Consider the following 21991-nt stretch of genomic DNA (forward strand, 5'->3'; position numbering starts at 1 on the left):
GCAGACACGGTTATGGTGTATAAATACCAAAGGAAGAGCCCGCGGCAGTCCTGGGACCCTAATGAAATGCAACAAGCTATCGATGCCGTGAAAAAAGATGGTATGGCATGGTAAACAGCTGCTAAAAAGTTTAATGTGCCAAGAAACACTCTGAAACATCGTATTTTAAACAAAAACCAGTATGCTACTGACAACAAAAAATATCTGGGACATTATCGAACTGCCTTTAATGAAGAACAAGACAAGAAAAGCAGCTTGTGAATCATCTTTTGGATATGGAGGTTCGTTTTTTGGGAATTACAGTAGCCGACTTATGTAGCCTTGCTTACCAACTGGCAGAACAGAACAATATTTCTAACAACTTCAACCATGGAAAAAAAAATAGCTGGGAAAGATTGGGTCACCGGCTTTAGAAAGCGCCATCCTGAAATTGTCTTGAGAAAACCAGAGGTGACCTCAGCAGCAAGAGCCCAAGCATTTAACAAAACAAATGTCACAAAATTCTTCGACATTTTAGAGGATGTGCAGAAAAGTCACTTGTATCCTCCTCATAGGGTTTACAACGTCGACGAAACAGGACTTTTAACTGTTCAGTCAAGATCCTCAAAGGTTTTTGCACTTAAAGATAGACGTCAAGTTGGTTCTCTCACATCTGCAGAAAGAGGTGTTCTCTGTACATTTGCAGTTTGTATGTCAGCGGGGGGAATTTTTATTCCTCCTTTTGTCATATTTCCTAGGCAGCGGATGGAAGAAGAACTTAAAGATGGTGCTCCACCCGGGACAGATTTTGTTTGTCACACTTCAGGGTGGATGCAAATTGAGATATTCTCCCAATGGTTTGATCATTTCTTGAAATATACCAAACCATCAAAAGAAGACCCAGTATTGCTAATACTTGATGGACACGCTACGCACACGAGGAACCTCCACTTCATTGAAAAAGCTAGGAATAATCATATCACTGTAGTTTGCCTTACACCTTATTGTAGTCACAAGCTGCAGCCCCTGGATGTACCTTTCATGGGGCCATTCAACACTTACTATGTTCAAGCAATTGAGAGATTCTTGCGAAATAACCCTGGTAGGCTAGTTACTCAATATCAGGTGTCGCGACTTCTTGGTGAGGCTTTTTTGAATGCAGCTACTCCGACCATTGCCGTAAAAGGATTTCGAAGATGTGGTATAGTCCCAATCAGCAGAGATGTATTTACTGAAGTGGATTTCGCTGCAGCTGCTACCGCAGACATCCATGATCTCTCTGTCGCCTGCCTACCAGCTGAAGATCATCAGGTGGCGCGGGCCCCAGGTCAAGAGGAAACTCCTTCTGTTCTGACGGATTGCGGATCTACAGATCTCCAACCCAATGCTGCACTTCCTGTACTTTCTAGTAACAACAGCACAGCATTCACAGTAGGTTCGGGAGATTCCAGCAATGCATTTCGTTCCATGTCTAGAGACTGATCAAGGCCCAGTACCTCATCTGCTGTAGGCCTATTCACCAAGCCTAGCACCTCATCTGCTGTAAGCCTACTCACCAAACCTAATTTTTAAATGAATTAAACAGTTTCAGTTATATAAAATGAGTTTAAAATATACTAAAAAGTTTCACAACCTTTGTATTGAATGATAATATTGCTTTCATGAGAGAGAATACACATTAATATTCTTTAAAATGCAATCAAACAGTTGTTTTTTACATCGGGCAAATCGGCCACTGGGTGGCCATTTTGCCCTACCCCGTCGGGCAAAATGGCCACTTGGTAGGGTTGCGGGAAAATATTTTCTCCAACAAAACTAATCGAAATACAGTCAAAATAATATTTTTTGCAGGAACCTAAATATCTAAACTAACTTATATAAAACTTTCATTAGTTTTTTTCAATATTTACTTATCGAAAAAAAATATTTTTCCTTAGCGTGGTCATTATGCCCACCCTTCCCCGGTGTGGGGCACAGATGTTGATTGGGAAAAATTTAGTGTGTATGCGGATATATCATAACAAATAATAACAATAAAAAATTCAATTTCCGAATATATTCCTTTGCGGAATGTTAAGCTTTTGGATGATTTTTCCCGTTTACATGTATTTTTAGCAAACAACAAATCTCATCAAAAAAAATATTTCTGGGAAGTGTTGAAACTCTTGCCCTACAGTCCAGACACATAAAAAAAAAAAAAACGTTTGCTTGTTTGCCCTCCTTCTCCTACATGAAATTTACAAACGGGTATCAGAGCAAAAGACATTGGTAATGTCTGTTCACTTAAACCTTGTGAAGTCTGTCGGAAGTACTGGTTCTAGAAATAATTTCGACTGCTAGAAACTCAATAGATATTGTGAAAATGTTACATAGAATATTCGAAATCTTGCCAGTACCATGACGGCAATTTACGTCAAGACAAACGATGATCGAAATCGTTATAATCTGGACTTGAAAAACTTTTCGGATTCCATTGCTTAATGACGCGTTTAACCTGTATGAGGTTAGCATTTACCATCTGAAGTCCATTCATCTGGAAACTAAAAAAACCCAAGACGACATTCATCAATCAGGACCATTGATGTGGTCTTTAAAAGAGTTTTTGTTCTTTCCGATTGTAAAAAAACCCATCTATTTGATTTTGGGACATTTTTGTCAAGCACACGTGTTAGCCATTGTGCAATGGGTTTCTGGTCTAGTATGGAAACACAATAGGTTTCCACAGCTGAACTGTCTATGGATGAAATATTATACAAAAAATACTACACAACTGCTATAATACAAATACTATATAAAAATTACATACAGATTAACAATATAAAAAAGCACGACACAAATAATGCTAAACAAATAATATAGAAAAAACACTAAAGAATTTTATACAGAAAATAAATATACAAAAAAAACTATACAAATAAACCTCACTAAGTGCTATAAAAATACTGAATAAATGCGATACAAAAAATACTGAATAAATGCGATACAAAAAATACTGAATAAATGCGATGCAAATAATACCCAACGAATGCTATAAAAATACTACACAAAATATCACTGAACAAATTCTATAAAACGATACGAAACAAATGCTGTATGAAAAATACTGTACAAATGCCGTACAAAAAATATAATGCAAATGATATACCAAACAAATTTATACAAAAAATACGAAATAAATAATACTAAACACATGCTATATGAAAAATACTGAATAAATGATATATAAAAGTACTGAGTAAATGATATATAAAAATACTATACAAATAATAACTAAACAATTGTCTATATTCAAAATATTGGTTGAATGCCAAACAAAACATATTGATCAAATGCTAAACAAATATATTGATTAAAGGCCATACAAAAAAATAATATACAGCAATACTAAACAAATACTATACGATACAACCTAATACCATAAAAAATGATACTAAATAAATAAATGCCAAAATACTAGAAAATGATTACTAAAGTTATGCGAAGAATACTATTCAAAAAATGCTAAACACATGCTATTAAGAAATACCACACAAAATATATTAAACAAATATAATATCAATGGAAAATAATGAACATACAGGGTGTTTTGTTAATGGACCGACAAACTCAGGGGGGTTTTTAGTAGGCTTCAAGAGGAACAAAAATCGCAATGGAACATGATGTCGCAAACTACGTTGAGAGGGTGAAAATCGAGAAAAACGCATGCAGGCTCTGAGTCCACAGGAGACGAAAGGTGGATGTCAGTAGATCGCTGAATGCGTTCGTGGGTTCGCTCACCATATCTGATGTAAGCATTGTCACGAAACGCATGCGTTGAGGTAGGATCACGCCCTGTGGACATCAAAAGCGGATATTTAATTGTGTCTTCACATCCATCTTTTTTATGGGCATATTTCTTCAGCCATCTACATAGTTAAGCATTTTACCTGTTGTGGCCTTTGTATTTGTATGATACTATAATACATGTAGCCTACCTATTTTAGAGAAACAGTTTACTACTACTACTACTACTACTGCACTTAAACTTAACCCTTTCAGAACCGAGCATTCATTTTGTGCATTTTTGTCACTCAAAAAATGCATTAAAAACATAGATGTGACAACAAATCTTCATTTTTTATATATTTTTTTTTTCAAATTTTCAATGTTTTATTTTATTTGTGAAAAAATAATTTACTTCATTCAAATTGTTTCAGCCAAGATAATGCAGGATATATTCATCTTCGCATACAATGCTTTCCAGAATTTTATTGCTAAATGTCATGCAATAAATCACACTTTTCTAGGAAACACTTTCTACTGGACGCCATCTCAACTCCACACCCCTGAAAGTTCAATTGTGCTGTCCTCTGATGAAAGAACCCAAAGTTCACATTTGTAACTCAAAACTTACATAATCCTTTACGTCAGGGCTCAACTAACTTCCTGACGTCAGAAGAAACAGCCTACAGTTACAGAAAGCAACCCACGCATTTGCTGCACCAGGGACTGAAAGGAATACGCGTATACCTCGTAATACTTGAAGAATTTTGTGCATGCCTGAACATATTGTGCGTGTATATGTGTATTCCGACCGTATTTATCACTAGCTTTAATACCCGGTGCTTGCTCGAGTTTTCTTCAATTACTAGGAGGATTAAAAACGTGGAAGTGACAGACCATTGTAAAAGCAAATATGCATGTCTTAAACGCATTATTGCTTGAGAGCCACGGTAACCAAAGTAAACGTTCCGAAAGTGATTGTTGAGGCCCAGGAAACCCTTATTGCCTGAGGGTTTTTCCCATTTCAAGTATTTATCCAGCGCTGACAAACTTTTAAAGTAGCCTATCGTTCGAGTCGGTTCCCGTTTGGTATATACGCAAAATTTGGCGACGATAGATCTAAAATTGCAGATTTGTATGCAGACCCAGACAGAAAATCAATTTTATATAGCTAGATGTTAAACTTTTGCGCGTTTCGTGTTCTAGTGGTGTTGCTATATGTTTTACATAATAAAAGTAAAAAGTACTTCCACGTTAGAAGTACTATATAAAATGTTTTTGAGAGATCTAACGAAATGTATGTATAGAGTACTATCTTAATTTGAGAACCTAATGCACTTTTTTTAGTTCGCAAAAATCCACACATAAATCTTCGATTTGTGTTTGCTATTTTTTGTCCTTTAATCACCCAATAACCAGTATACGATCCTCAGGATAAATCGGGATCGACATCGAATTACACAGAAACTAATTATAAATATCCATTTCTGCAGTAAGAAATATCCGAACCTTAATAACGGAAAAGAAAATATTATATATTTGCAGGGAAAAACTGGAAAAATTTTTCCGTCCGTTATTACTTAAAGCGTTTAATCGGTAAAAGATGCTCGTACCGAGTGTTAGAACCCCCATCGAAGTAATACAACTCCACTCATAACTCATCCACGTAGGACTTTTCGCCTCTAAATGACTTAATTAGTACGAGGAGGTTACTAATGAGACAGGGGCTAGCGGTTATAACGTAAATAGGCAGCCGTTAATTGGTAATAAGCGGAACTTATTGGAGGAATATCACGGCGCCGGAGCAACGCGTCGCGCTTGTGTGTGTGTTTTTGTGTAACTTTGATCCCAATATTTTTGGGAAAACAACAATCACTTGCCGATTTTTCTAGGAGGAAAACGATTTTCGGATAAATATTTATAAATATTTACATATATTTTTTTCTCGTCGTTCCGAGAAGTTATGAAACTTTTCCTTTGATCTAAAGACCAATTAAAACACGGCTGGATCACAAAACTCATTTTCCGGGAAAAACATTCCTCGATTATATATATATTTTCATTTATTTTGGGTAGCTATGATAAGCCATGTTGAGTATCAATATTATTACGTAAATCATTCCAAAACTTTTAGCAGCCAATTAGGGTTGAAACTTTGAACTTTCATTCGAAGAATAGAAAGACTCGGTTATAACGACAACGACCACAGTCTGATAACACCACATCAGTGACAGCATGAATAAGAGGACCTCGAAGCCGACCATCGTAGAGCACTTTTAAAGAATCTCACTTTCAGGTTAACAACGTTTAAACTCCACGCAAAATAACCTCCATATTGCTGCTTCCGAATCTGAAAGGCAAATGGTAAAACACCACCACTACTACTACTTTACCAACTCCGGTGATATCACCATACAGCAATTCGCTACCGATCGAGTTGGGTAGGAAAATGAAGACGCCATATATCTGTGGACGCTTCAGGTTTGGCAGGAAAAACTTGTAATCTATGTTCTGTCTCCTAGGATCAAACACGCGGACCTTACGGAAACCTTCATGGCGGTAGACGAGAATCTTACTACCGCAATACTACGGCGCAAAAACTCATCTCTGCCTCTACGGGGACTCGAACGCACGCTTTCTCGTACGCCGAACGAGTGTGCTACCACTACGCTATAGATTAATGACCACTTACGCCCAGAGCTGTTGTGCAAGACAACTTCCTCTCCTCACACTACGCTATAGAAGCAGATTTGCAAAATACCATGCATTTCTCGAAAACAAACGTTAGGTGCACGACGCATTCCGGCAAGTGCCAATTTGTTAGAAATTTCTCGAAAGGCGCGTGTATATTATCGAACAGAACAAGTAAGGTAAGACTTCCCTTGGCGTGGCACTAATGCGTTCGTGGGTTCGCGAACTTCCTAAGAATTTCCTCTTCTTTTCTTCGTGTTCGTTGAAGAAACCGATTCTCGGTGGTTCAGTTCGAGCGGTTTAAAAAAAGGATTTGTTCGTTGTTCCCACGCAAGATGGACCAAATTACTGTAACAACCTGTTTGTAAGCTGCTCCACTCCCCTAATATACACGTGCCTAAAGGAATGTTTACGAGATTCACACGTGTGGTCATAGTAGTAGTCTGTCTTGCTACAGCTGATGTCACTTTATTTTGGAAATACATTTATTGCAGTTCGTGTTGAGTATTGTATTGCGCCATCTATATGTGAAAGAACGCAATACAATGCAAATAAATGTAGAAATTCTCCATAATCAACTGACAGTGGTTCTGCTGAGCCTATTTTTGTATAATAAATTATCTGCAGCCTGTTTTAGATTCCGAAAAACTTTGTTTTTTTAGCACTGCCTAGGTTTTCTTAGACCACCTGCTTATATCTCTCTTCACTGGGACAGAGCGGCGAGCCATGATCTGGTTGGAACGAGAAAGGAAAAAATTATTGCTGTAACCAAGGTTGACGTTATCAAGCCATTTTTTGATGAGAAAATACAATCAGTTGTAATCAAATACCGTGCATGAATTTGTTATTTCATATTGATTAAAGTGACCATATTTGATCGGGTGAAAACACAGGAAAAGGGGATCGTAAGCACAGGATATCGCCAATACTTGCCAAAAATATTGTCATTTGTCTTCCGAATATATTAATCGATCTAACATGTGGTAAGTGACATTTTTTGAGTTTTTAAGATAGCATTTTCAAATTTCAGTGTTTCACAAAAATTCATTCACATAGCACATCAGTGAATGCTGAAAACTCAGCTTTCCCCCGTCTACTTATTACCTACCACACTTGTGAATTACAATATTTGGAACTATGGATTCCAATTCATACACATACTCCATTGTTGCAAAAAACGCCATTTACCACATTTGTGCAGTAAACCATCGAAATCTTGTTTTCGAAATGACCCTTGGTGAAAAATGCAGTGCTAAAGCAAAATAATAATAATAATAATAATAATTGAACATGAAAAATATGTAACATGAATATTTGTATTCATCATGACACAATTTGTAAATAACGCATATTATTTTCATCATCGATTGCAGTACGAATTGCGAATCAAAGTGAGCTTCGTTGGAAAAAATGGGACATTTTTTATGAAAAAGAAATCGCGAAGGGAAAAATTACAGGAAAAATGGGTTTAAAGCCAATGATTATTGCAATACTCGGACATTCCTGGAATTCCAACGGCGGAAATTTAATCAGATAGAATATCATTGAAAGAAAAATATACTATATACGTAAATAAACATACTAATAAAATAAATTCTGTCTCTGTCTGTGCGAAGTAGAATCGAAACTAAAACATGACACGTTATGTGACATTTCCAGGAAAACTGTGCCAAATTATCTCAACGACCTTCACTTGTTAAAAAATAAGAACTCCAAGGCACGATTGCTTTTCACCAGGAACATCTTTTGGCAACAAACCAGATACTCTCGAAAGAAAAAAAATAAAATGTCGAAAACTCCAGAGCATATCTAGCGCATACTTTTAGCTATATCAATGAATATAGTTCAGTGCTTTTTTATTATTACTGAAAGTGGGGATATAATCGCAGGTTAAGTCCTAGGGAAAATCGTAAATCTTGTTGAATGGACGAAAATGTTTTTGGTTTTTATACCTAGTTAAAGAAAGAGTTTGAAGATTTTCTTTGCAATTCAAAAAAAAATTTCCCAACTCTTCCAGTGACTTTTATTTCTCAAATGACGAGCTTTTCTGAAAGCCTTCTAGGTCTGAAGTCTTGTTCTCTAATGATGTTTAAAGATAGTTGGTTAACAAAGAAAATTCCGTATGTTTCTTTGTGAGATTTCTTTATTTTAAGGGTTTGTGATCTGCTTGTTTTTTTGGAATTTTATTGTTTATGATAAACTTTTAAATTGTGTTTTTATGAGATATTAGGGTTACCGGATTTTCAAGTCATAAGGTACGAATAAACACTGCTGGTTTGAATTTTTCAAGCCGGAATTTGGTTTGAAGAAATGGTAAAATCGAAAGCCAGCCCTAAAAACAAGCCAGAAATGGTGAAATCGAAACAAAATTTTAAAATTCAGTCTTTTGCTTTAAAACGTAAATTGTTCAACAATTATTTATGATAATCTCTAATCATGGACTATGGGTGCAGTATTTTCTACGACAAAATTTCAAAGGTTTTCCAAGTTTATAAACTAGATAAATCATGTATTTTTTATTAATATTTTAACACTGCAAAGTATTATTCATCAACGCAAAGGAATTTGCGCAATAGATGAAAGTCAAAATGTTTTCAAATATTTGTAAAGGAAAACATCGAGAATGAAGTAATACTGCGATGAAATTCATAGCAGTATTAGTTGGTCAGCAAAAATCCATCGTAGCTGCAGTTCTTCGAAATAATTCATCGAGGCATGAATGCGTCGGTGAAAATCCACCGACAGCAAATCATCGGTAGCAATTCATCGCAGTGTCAATTCGTCTGTAAAAATTCATCATGGCGCGAAATTGTCGGTACAAGGCGCTGCAGGGGAATCGTACGTTCGTGAAGCTTCAGCCAGCTACTCGTGGCTGAAGTAAAACCAACTTCAATAATGCTTTTCCACCAATGTCAACATCGCGAACATGTTGACATTGTTCATGTCATTAGCGACTCCATGTCGCTAATGACTCCATGTCGCTAATGGAGACGACCTTAAGGCGCGTCCCCATTAGCGCTCCGATCTTGCGACGTACGATGCCCTGCAGCGGTTCTAAAGCCAGGTATTCCTAGGAATAGGTTTGTTGCGCAGCGTGAACCAAATTAGACTATTTCGCGCCGACAGAAACGTGTTACATAATCACGCTACGAGTTTGTGTTTTCCTAGCGAGACGCATCAGATCAGGACGGCTATATAAAGTATATGGCCTTGGCATCAGTTACTCTGTCATCTGCATGCTCCGGTTTGAAGGGTAGGAAAAGAAAACACACAAGAGTGAAGAGAATATCGGCAAAACCGCGGCGCACGACGCATTTGACTCCTCCTGAAGCAGTCGGCCAATCACGCCCGACGTAAAGCGCTGTCGTCAGGCGTATTGCGCGCTGTAGGAAAACAGTCATGCTGCTTTTCTAACTGGTGAGTGGACGGCGCGTCGCGCTGGGCGAATCACGTTGCGCGCGGCACAGGAAACCTGCTACTAGGAAAACCGGCTTAATCCGTTCGTAGGTACACGAACGGAGCGTATTTGATTGGTGACGAAGGCTTTGATTGGTTCTGAAATCATTTCTTTAAGAAATTCTGAGACTCTTTTCGTTAATTAATTCATTCATTTTTTTCTGTAATTACTCTAAATCAGCGTTTCTAAACTTATGGTCCGTGACGATAGTAGGTAGTCCGCAGACAGACTTCAGAATTTTATTCTAATTGAATGAAAACTTATCGATGGCGAAGTAATATCTTCCTTCTCATGAAGGGTTAGAATAAAAAACTAGGCTCTCTCATATACTCTGGACGACGATATTTCATCAAGAAAAATACGGTAATTGCGATCGTATGCACGAGATATCGTTAATTCGAGGATGACGTCACTCTCCGCTTGCTATCCATACGAGGATTTTCAACAGCTCTTAACTTATTTAAAGGTTATTTATAACATGGCTACTGCCTATATTCCGAATATCTTTCCTCGTTTCTCTCTCTGAAAGATTGATCAAATTTGGAAAATTTTTTGTGTATCTACACTAAGGGGACTTCAACCTTCCATTCATTGCGGACCAGATTGAAACTTTTCTCGAATCCCGGGTTATCAACTCCTATTCTCAAGTGAGAGGTATTCTCGAGTGAGTACCGTCCTCTCACTTGCCGGGTGAGCGCTCTAGGCCACTAAACTATAAAGGTTGAATTTGATCCGACCGTCCAGGTGCGGTTCCGCTCAGTGCACACGAGCTCTAAGGAAAGATTGAGATATTCGTTGGCTTTGTAGTCTAGTGGTCTAGGCCAGTGGTTCTCAACCGTTCTTAGCTTATGGCCCACTTTGAACCACATTTTCTTCTCGTGGCCACCCTCGTCTTACCTAGGGCCCCCCCAACCTTCATGAAGGAGCGAAGAACTTTCTACTTACTGAATTTAGTTAAGTCCAAACTAAATTTTCATTTAAAAAATCAACTGCATAAATTCATGTGGTTTAGGATGTTTTTTAAAATTAATTATGGGCCCGTAAAAAGTACATCGAAAACATTCCACAGCTTTAATTAAGCATTTATGGAAGCTGAAACAGGCAGATGGATAACTTGAAGTTCTGGGGGGGGGGGGATCGAAATACCTAACGCCCCTTAAAAAAGAAAAAAATATATATATTCATTTTTACGTTTCTTTAAATCTAAATTTGTTTTTATGATGAGTCACGCAGGAAGTCGCCATATTGGTTGTTAGACACGGGTTATATGTCCCTCAAAGAAAGGAGGGGGAAATCATGCGATCCAAAAAGCCTCATTGAAGAAAACCCGGGCAGAGCGCGGGGTATTATAGCTAATAAGTGATAAATAAGAACCATTTACATAATTTGGTAACAACATTTATATTTTTGGAATTCCTTTTTCTATAATAATTTTTTAATACGTACAGTGCAAAACTAACAATTACAGTATAAGTACTGACCTGCACCAAGAGGCCACAAAATATGAATAGGAGCTGTTTTGTTGTTAAAATGGTGTTTTTGATGGTATGGAGGGGTTAACCGGGTTTTCTGTTATCCGATCCGCCCTTCCTTCACATTAGTCCGGATAGTCGGGATTCTACTCCACTCACAAAACTGGAATCGATTTTGATTCACATCATGTCACGTGTCATCACATGGATTTTGTTCTTATTATTTATCGTTCTTGTTCAATCTGTTCTGTGAAAACGCTAAAACCTCTTCGTAAGAAAAAATAGAAAAAGAGCCAAACAATATTTAGATCCTCTTATAAAAGAGAAGCTCCAAATATAATCTTGTCTATAACGTTTCTTCTCGCTACAGATGTTGCTTTAAATCGCTTTATGAGATTATGCAAATCACGTCAGCAGATAAATGGATATTTATTTGAAGAAGTTGCGGATTTTTTTTTTCCAATGTTCAAGATTTTGAAGATTTTACCAGATGTATAGAGAGAGAATATGAGGAAATAGTGGAGAGTAAATAAGATTATTGTATCGAAATTAATTTATATCTTGATTGGAGGAAGTATTTTTGTTGCATGAATGTGTATTTTAGTATATTCGGATAGTTTTGGTGTTATTTTCAATGATGCTATATAAATTATTATTTAACATATTCAAAACTTATGGCGCCTTTCGAAAATCAGTCACTAAATTCTCGACGTATCTTTCCGAAACGCGTCATTTTCACATTTCCTGCAAAGGATTTACCTTCTGTTGAATTGGAAAGCTATTTTATATATAAATGTGTGCATAATGCTGTGCATCCTCTTGGAATTTCTTTTCTGTCAATTTTTGTTTTCATTGCCTCGAGAGCTGCATTTTTCGAAGACATTCGCCATTTTCTGCCCTTTCACCTCTTGTGTCAACATGATATTCTAGACATACAGGGTGATTCAGAAAAACATAACCAACCTGAAAGGGCAATTCAGGTACACGATAACGATATAAAATTATATAATAACATGGGTTCACAAACACCATCCGGAGCAACTATAGGGAGTTGTTGAGTGACACACATTTTTAAAGGATTCCCGAACTCAGCAAATATGAAGTCGCAATTCTAACAACATAAATACGTTAGGGCCGCACATACACTCCGAGCACACATTACGGCATGTACGGATTCATTAAAAATTCCGCAGAGGAATGTACGGTTAAGTAGTGGTATCAAGCATGCAATCCCTGCGGAATTTATAATGAATCGGTGCATGCCGGAATGTGTGTTCTAAATGTATGTGTGACCCCTAACGTATTTACGTTGTCAGAATTGCGCCTTCATGCTTGCATGCCTTCATGAGTTCGGGATTGCTTTAAAAGAATGTGTGACGCAACAATTGTCTGTAGCGCTTCGGATGGCGTTTGCGTACTTATGTTCCTATCTGATTTTGCATTGCTATTCTATGTCTACATTGCCCTTTCGGTTTGGCGAAGTTTTTCTGAATAACACTGTACATGGGCCACACGTCTCTATATGTGCCGCATTTGCATAATTGGCCCTAGGCAATTATCCCTTTTTTCTGTTTTCGAAATTAATAAAACGATCTTTTCACGGTACCTCTTACGTTTTGTGAAACTTTAGGCATTGAATTCTTTCAATTATGACATTTATTGATTAATATTTTGTGTGTTTTCCTGATTACTAAATAATGTTTTTGCCGCTTTTTTAAGGTGTATAAAACTTTTGAAAATTCGTTTAAAAATGTCTGTAAAGTTTTGTTTTTTAATTGAATGGTGTTATGACCGGGAATAGTGTGTGGTCAAGTTGTAGCTTCTTAAGGCTCATCAAGCGAAGGCTGATCTTTTCGATGTTCGTAAAACAATTTCTGAACGTTTTACTCACAATTTCTTACGCAAAGTTCCACAGAACATTTCAAAAAAAGATGTTTTCAAAATACTATATTCTAAAAAACAGAACAGTTTTCTCAAAATATTAATTATTTATCTTTTTGTTTTCTTCAATTTTTCCTGCCGATTAATTATGCATTAAAGTACTCGTAAATTTCGTAAAAATCTGTAGGATATTTTCTCTCTATAAACAGCCATAAGCGAGATCAACTAAAAACAAACTTGACAAACAATATAGTAAAACATTCATCGGCGTTTTTCCTAATTAAGGAAGCTAAATAATCAGTAATTATTTATATCCTTCACTTTAAAACATGCACCAAAAAGTTTTGAAAAAATACACAGAAAAGAGAAGTTAAAAATAATTTACATAGATTTTCATCCATTTATAAAAATTTAAATTTCTATAAATTAAATTATAATAAATTTTTAAGCTTGTTGGTACGTATTTTACCTGCTGAAATATAAATTAGATTTCAATTCACTTCTTTCTGTATAAAAAGCGTTTTCTTTTAAGCTAACTTTGATCATTCAGCCATTTAATTACAAACTTAAATGATCGTTTGAGTGTAAATTATAGAGAAAATCATTAGAATTTTTTTCCCCAAAAATAATAAATGCGCATATGGTTTCCAGTAGGTTATGCATAAAAAAGCTATTAAAGGAATGTCTATGCTTGAATAAATATTTTCTTTCAAAACTTAATTGACTTCGTTTTCTTCATCTTATATTTAATGTTCTACAACTCCACGAAATTTATAGTAATGATAAATGAGAAATATTTGAGACTTTCTATCGTTAGTCTATCTAGATTATATTTATGTCATTATATATTAATCATGAATCTTCTTCCCTTAATCGCCTTATGAAATCTTTGCACCAAAAAATTATAGTTTTGAGTTCGACTCTTATTCGCGAATTAACAAATTGTTTAAAAGAGTTTTTAAATTGTTCTGTAAAAAGAAAAATTTTGTTTACGTATTATTTAAACCAAATTTGAATTTTGACTTGAAAATTTTTCCCAAATCCACTGTCCATTTCAACGTTCTTTTATGTGAAATTTCACATACTACCTGATAAAAAAAAGAGAAAAATTCTACTCAGTTATCGTTCCCTCGTCCCATTCTGTCTTTTTTCTGGAATCCTACGCATTCCTTCTTTGTTCTCAAATCCTTGTAGCGGCACCGTAAAATTATTGAAGAAGCAGACTTTAGCCTGTATGTCATGTGTAATCGAGTTGAGTGGAAAAAAATAAATAAAAGTAGTCCACACTATATGTTAGTCCTAGAAGAAGTAAAAAGGAGTTTTCACATAAGTATTTGTCTTCTCCTTATTTATACGTTGTCTCGGGAGAATGCGACACCCGAGACCAACATCTGGTGACCCGTCTGCTATAAACACAATGGATAGGAAAAAAAAAAGAAACAGAAAACATCACCATGCACACAACATCAACATGCACGCTATGGGGGCTGCACAAAGTAAGTGTAAATATGCTTCTCTGTTGGACTGATAAACCGGAGATCTGGTTTTATCAAGTAGAGGCGCAATTTAAGATCAACGGTATCGTTTCAGGTGATACAAAATTTAATCATCTGGTGTCGCAGTTAGCACCAAAAATGTGTCGAAAACATATGTCACATTGTCAGCAGTGACAGTGGTAATAAATATGCGGAATCAAAAAATCGAGATCGCTGAATTTATTCAGGGAAAAGTGAGACTGTTGGCATTAAACGGCTCATCACCTGAATCGAACTGGGTGGCGTGAAGCCCAGCCAGCTTTTGCAGAAACTGAAGTCTATGACTGATGTTTTGGATAATTTAATCAAAACTTTATGGCTTGAGAAATTGCCAGATCCGATTCGGAATGTGCTGATAGTGAGTGACGAAGACGTTACTAAGTTGGCTGCAATGGCTGATAGAATATCGGATATGACTCCAAGATCCCAAGCCTGTGTTGTCACTAATGGAAATGTGTCAATCGAAGAACTATTGGAAAAAATTTCATCGCTGGAGCAGAAATTATCGCAATTAAATGTGCGATCGCGTTCTCGCTAACCAAATCGTTCCCGTGCTAGGTCTCGCAGCAATTCCCGATCGCGTTTCAGTCCCAACGGAAAGTACTGTTATTATCATTTCCGATTCGGCGAAAGATGTCGTTCTGAGAAATGTAAAGCTCTGTGTAGTTGGGTTGAAAATCACTCAAAACTGGAAAACTCCCTCCTACAGTAAGATCCGCGGCTCCGTGACTCCTATACAATTCTTGTTTGATCCTTAATCCTATAACCTTCTTTCTTTTAGTCCTTGAATTCTGTACATTCCTATCTAGTCCTTAAATCCTATAAGTTTCTTGAGTGGTGTTGGAATTGCGGACAATCTTTCAGCCTCCCTGATTCCCGAAGAAAAGGCGATTTCCTCTTTTTTGTCCTGGACGTTCCGGGAATGTTGTTTGAATTGTGAACATTCTTCAGATGTTTCCAATTCATAAAGAAAGACAGTCTTCTTTGCCCTTGAATCCTATGCAATCCTTCTTGCCCTTGAACCCTATAACATTCCTTTTTTTCCTTGAATTCTAAGCATTTCTGTTCTCGAGTCATGTACATTCTTTGTATAGGACTCTGATGTATTTCTAATTTGTCTCCTTCCTTTTCGGCCTTCATTGAGTGTTGTTTGAACTGTGGGCATTCCCTCGACATACCTGATTCATAAACGAAAACAATCTTCTTAAATCCACAACTTTCCTTATTTGTCCTTGAATCTTATACATTCTTTATTTCCTATGAATCCCATACATTCTTTATTTTCCTTGTATCCCATACATTCTTTATTTTCCTTGAATCCTATACATTCTTTATTTTCCTTGAATTCTATACGGTCCTTTTCTGTCCTTGAATCCTATACATTCATTCTTTGTCCGTAAATCGTAAACATTCAACCATTGTTTTTCAGTCCTAAGAAATTCTTCATCATTCCCACGTTCTGAGTATTCCTTCATTGTCTTCGGATCCTGAACATCATTATAATTAAATTCTGAACATACTTTCATTATTCTTAAATTCTGAACTTCCCTTCATGATACTCTTGTTCTGTGAAAATTTCTTTATTGATCTTTAATCATGAAAATCCCTTTATTGATTTTGAATCATTAAAATCCCTTTATTGATTTTGAATCATAAAAACTCTTACAATTTTCAATGAGCCCGAATATTCCTTTGAGAAACCCGAATCCTAATCATTCGATGAGCGTTCACAGTACCATGAATATTCAACATCATAAACGACGTTCCATGTCTATGAATGTGGGAATCGAATTACAATGGTTAAGAATATTTCTCCTGAAACATGGTCCATACATATCTATAAAACAACTTCAAAAAGTGATTGCAGAAGCTCTAGAAATGCATCAATAATAATTGTGAACATAAAAAGAAATAATTAAAACGCGTATATACATTATTCCGCTGCACATGCAATGGATGTCTTCATGCACCGAGCGATATTAAAAGCATCATTTAATCGCATACATGATGCCATATTGCGAACCAAACAATTTATTTTAACAGTAATAAGAACTTGAAAAGATTAAGTCGCAAATAAACACAGGCAATTAATAAACACTATTAATAGACATAATGTCAAACACAATAAAAATAACGATAAATAAAATTAAATTAGCGATTCCTTTAAACGCATTAAGAAAAATTTCCGTCCGAAATTAATGATTAGAAATTTCTCGAAATGGGGAAAAAAAATGGTCAGGAATTCTTTTTTTTTTTCTCCTCTGGTCTAAGTATAATCAACACCCCTCTAAGGAATTTCAATTAATCACAAGATTCAATTTATTTTGCGGATTAAATTACTCCCCAATCTATTTCGGTAGCAGTAATATGGTCTTTAAAAGTTTGTATCGAACACCAGAGACAAACGGTCTATTAATCAACACGGAAGCCGAAGAAGAACAAGAAGATAGACTTTAGTCTAAACTATAGTTTTAGAAGGAGTTTCTCGACGATATTATTCCGTGTAATTAGTTTTGGTTTCTTTTTGCTTTTTTTTTTTTTGCCCTAGAGAAGTTTATCGATGAATTTTTCTATTTTGTATTAAATCTAGGCCATTGTGGTTCAGAACAAAAAAGCCTGCTGAGGGAAATCTGATTTTCTAAAACCTATCTAAATATCTTTCATCAATTTTATTTTATTGCTACTAATGTTAGAGCTGGTACTACCGTGTTTCCTCGAAATATTAATCTTTGCTTCAAAACATACATTAGGGCCTATTTTCAAGGTAAGGCCTACATTAGGAGCATCCTGAAAAAACACACTAAGGCTTATTTTTTGGTAGAATAATTCTATCTTTTTGAAGACATTTTTGAATGATTGGTTACACAAAAAAAAAATTGCAAATTCATAAAAACATTTCTTTTGGGTGTCCTCGTTTAAAGTAAACACGAAGTTCGGTTTAGGTTTTCACGGCCAAATGAGGCGATGCCCGCGGGAAATATTCGTCGCTTCATGAGGTCCTCAGCGTTGAACTATACCGGTCGTTTAGTTCTGGCCGGGATTAAACTATAAAAGTTTGATAAAAAATCTTTTACAAAACTTGAAAAAACAACCAATTAGCCTATTGTTTATATTCGTTCGAATGCAACCGATACGATTATTGGTTACATTTCTCAAGCTTTATCAAAAACTTTTATAAAACTTTTATAGTGTAATCCAGTTTTATGACATCATTTGGTAGCCGGAAAATGTCATATGACGGATTACACCATGTATTGAGAAGTTCTTTTATAAAATTTCAAAAACAATCAATTAGCCTATGTGGTTAAATTTGGTTACTTGGCTTATATTAGGAGCATCCTGAAAAATCATGCTAGGGGGCTTATTTTCGGGTAGGTCTACTTTTCGGGAAAACACGGTAGTGTGGCTACAGCAGGGTGTCACAAATTTGTGGACAGAATATGGCCAGCCCGAGAACTAGACACAAGTCAGCCTTGTTTTTTATTATATCAAAAATTACGCATATTTATGAATGAATACAGTTAAACTCTGGTGAAACATCATCTCTGCTATAACGTCAATATTTGGTGACCTCGACTGATTCCCATGGAGAATTATGTCAATTAACCTTGCTCATAACATCGATGAAAATGTAACGACCCCAAATATAACGACCCAATTATCATCTTTTTGGTTTTGCTTGCCAAGGTACATCTAGAAAATTCCAAGAGAAATGCCCCTTACTTTCGACGAATATTGCTTCAATTGAAATACTAAAATCAGGGATGAAGATAGTTTGCATAATTTATATAGATTACATCATGGGAAATTATTATAAATACAAAAATTCTTTCGTATTTGTCACGTTGCACTTGTTTTGACATCAAATAATTTTCCATTCCTTGAACACTTGTTACAGTCCTTTATTTCCAGCCAAAGATTATTTATAGGCAATAATTGGCAATTTCACCGAAAAGTGGGAGCTTTTGTGGCAAGAAATGGGGGATGTCCCGTGTTTATGGTCCCCGTATTTCTCTCGATAGGATATGGTCAGCCTCAATGATACTAAAATAACTTCATTTTTGTATTTGATTGCATCTGAGTATATTTTTCCATGTTTATAATGCCTTGAAAAGTGTCAACCTCGGCTGTAACGACAACTCGGTTATAACGACAAAATTTCAAAAAATCTTCGATTTCGTTTAAACCGAGTTCGAATTGGTTTTCTAATTTGAGTATTTAGGTAATAAACTTTAAGTACAGGTTTTTAGTCAGTATACTATATTATGATATTTTGCATAGTTCGTGGTTCCTCAGGATTAGAGACTCATAAATAATTGTTGAACAATTTACATTTTAAAACAAAAGATTGCATTTTAAAATTTAGTTTCGGTTTCACCATTTCTGTATAAAATAAACACGAACGGACTATCGTCACGGACCATAAGTTTAGAAACGCTGATTTAGAGTAATTACAGAAAAAATGGAATGAATTAATTAACGAAAAGAATCTCAGAATTTTTTAAAGAAATGATTTCAGAACCAATCAAAGCCTTCAGTTATTTCATGCCCCTTCTTCAATTCGAGGCCCCGTTGAACCTTCTGTTAAGATACCATTGTACATTACGTTAAGCTCTTTTTGAATCTGAATTCCAACTTTGTGAATTATTAAGAGGAGTTGATGGCCCGCGGGATTCGGGAAAAGTTTCAATTTGGACCACGATGTATGGAAGGTTGAACTCCCCTTAGTGTAGATATGCAGAAATTTCCAAATTTGATCAATCTTTCGGAGAGAGAAACGAGGAAAGATATTCGTAATAGGCAGTAGCCATGTCAAGTAAAAGTGATAAATAGGTTATTACGCTTAGTTACCAGTCGTCTTGGTAAGTTTGAGAAAGTTGTTACTTTTACCGGTGTATATGCATAATAACCAAGTGGCATTGGTGAATTTGATAAATACTGAATAATAAACACTTCCACAGGCGATTATGCATAATACCCAAGTGCCGCTGGTAAATTTGAAAAATCATAAAAAATTATTGATTCATCACTTTCACCGGCGATTATGCATATCTCTCAAGTGTAATTGGTGAATGTGATAAAAATGAAAAAAATTCCAAATGAGTGCCGTATGTTTCCGACAATGTATATATATATATATATATATAGTCGGACTTCGATATAACAATCTCCTATATAAACCAATAATATAATATAAATAATATCAACCGATATAACGATTATTGCCGATTTAAGGAATGAAATCATCGTATTAGAACTAAAAATTACAAAATAAGATGGTAAAATTTGTGAAATGAGAGATCACTATTATCGTTACTGGGAATTACTTCGGGGATGTTCGGAAAAATTTGCTAAATCAGAGTTCACTATATCCAATTCAGACTTTGGCTCATAAATACGGTCATATGAAACTTATCACGGTAATGGACCGATTTATCATATTTACCGAATGGCGATATTTCGTACAATACGAAATGGCCATTTCACCAACGACGCTTGGGCCTTATGCGTAATCTCTGGCAAAAGTGATGACCTTTTTAGTACTTATTAAATTCACCAAGTGTGTCATGCATAAACGCTACTAAACGTGGGGGGCCAAATGCCGGTAAAAAATCATGAATTTATGGAAAGTGAATAAAAACCATAAAATTTAGTTGGGAAATTTATCAAACTTATATGTACCAAAATGGTCTGCGATTACACATAATAACCGGTTACTATTTATCACATTTAACGTAACATATACATGAAAAGTAAGTGGCACGCCAAATATAATTAACATGCTTAAAAGTCTGATATTTTTCCCTTAGTTTCTTGCGTAACCAAAAATGACATTTAATCAATCTATAGACTGAATAATTAGAAAACAAAAAAAATCACTACTTGCTAAATGATTATAGATAAATATGCAGAACTTGGTTCAGAATCATTGGCAATACTCACGCCAAAACACTCACGAATTTCTGACAATATTCATTCAATCGGATACTCTATGTATTTTTCTCGCAGCGTACTTATGATATTTTCCCATTACAGTTGGAGCTTTGAGAGAAGGGGGTATTCACCGATAAACCAATATATGTATCCCCGTGGTAGAGAAACCACCATGGAGCAAGTAAACGACGGAAGAGAGAGGAAACAAAGCCAGCACCGAAGTTTTAATCAATGGGCAAGACTTTAAACGAGAAATTTAGTAAATGGATATCATAGAGAGAGAGAGAGAGAGGAAAATAAAGTAAGAAGTCCATAGAAGTTTCTAAATCTCGCTGCTACAGCTTAAGGTTGGTTCATAAAGTAAATGGAGTCCGTGGGAGATACTTAATTAAATTGTGAGGACAAAATTGCTGAGCATCAAAATGAAGTGAAGAAATTCCGCCGCGGAATTGAATTCCGGTGATGGATAAACTGGTAACTCGAAGGGACAAGTGAATTTAAGTCAACTTACGTACGGGTTTATGGAGTCCACTCCTGGAAAAATTTCTGAAAGAAAATATTTCAAGGGGAAAATATTAAATAAAATACGTTTTGTTTTTCTCTATGATGTGGTTTACAGATAAAACTTGGTAGGTATTTATAGAGACGAATATAAAGCTATGCTTTTTTCGATACAGTCTGATTTTTACCAGTAGTGCGTGTGTTTTTTAAGCTTATTACTGTAATTAACAGTTATAGTAATATACGCAACATCAGTAATTTCATTCGATGAAAAATTTTCAAATTACAATTGATCATGTTTTTTTTATATTGTGCGTGCCCTTACATCAAATGAATTAATTTGAAGGAAATTTAAAAAAATAAAGTATCATAATCAACATTAAATTTTAATGAAAATCAGAAATAAATTAAACCTAAAGAAAAAAAAATTAACTAAATGAAAACTACCCGAGTGAAATGAAAGCGAAATTAATAAAAACAATTACCAGAAGGAAGAAAAATTTAGAAAAATTTAGTCAAAGTAGGGGAAAAAATGGAAAATCATAAAAGATTTGAACTGAAAAATCTTGAATGAATTGAATTGAAGGAGAAATGAATAGCATCAAAGGAGAAAGGTAAATATAGTTGAAAAAATAGAATTGGGTTTAAAAAAAAAAGAACTGAATTTAAAAAAAAAGAACTGAATTTAAAAAAAAAGAACTGAATTTAAAAAAAAAGAACTGAATTTAAAAAAAAAGAACTGAATTTAAAAAAAAAGAACTGAATTTAAAAAAAAAGAA

At 35.4% G+C, this 21991-nt stretch overlaps 1 protein-coding gene across 1 annotated transcript; it reads left to right on the plus strand.

Annotated features, from left to right (window-relative positions):
• Positions 1–369: 369 nt before the first annotated feature.
• Positions 370–1461, plus strand: LOC149079856 (uncharacterized). Its single transcript, XM_089239936.1, has one exon. The coding sequence runs from the start codon at positions 370–372 to the stop codon at positions 1459–1461; it is 1092 nt and encodes a 363-aa protein (XP_089096062.1).
• The last annotated feature ends 20530 nt before the right edge of the window (positions 1462–21991 follow it).

The sequence above is a fragment of the Pholcus phalangioides genome, unplaced genomic scaffold (genome assembly GCF_987345545.1).
Source record: "Pholcus phalangioides strain wild (caught in Gottingen) unplaced genomic scaffold, Ppha-v1.0 ptg000012l_1, whole genome shotgun sequence".
NCBI classification, from domain to species: Eukaryota; Metazoa; Arthropoda; class Arachnida; order Araneae; family Pholcidae; genus Pholcus; species Pholcus phalangioides.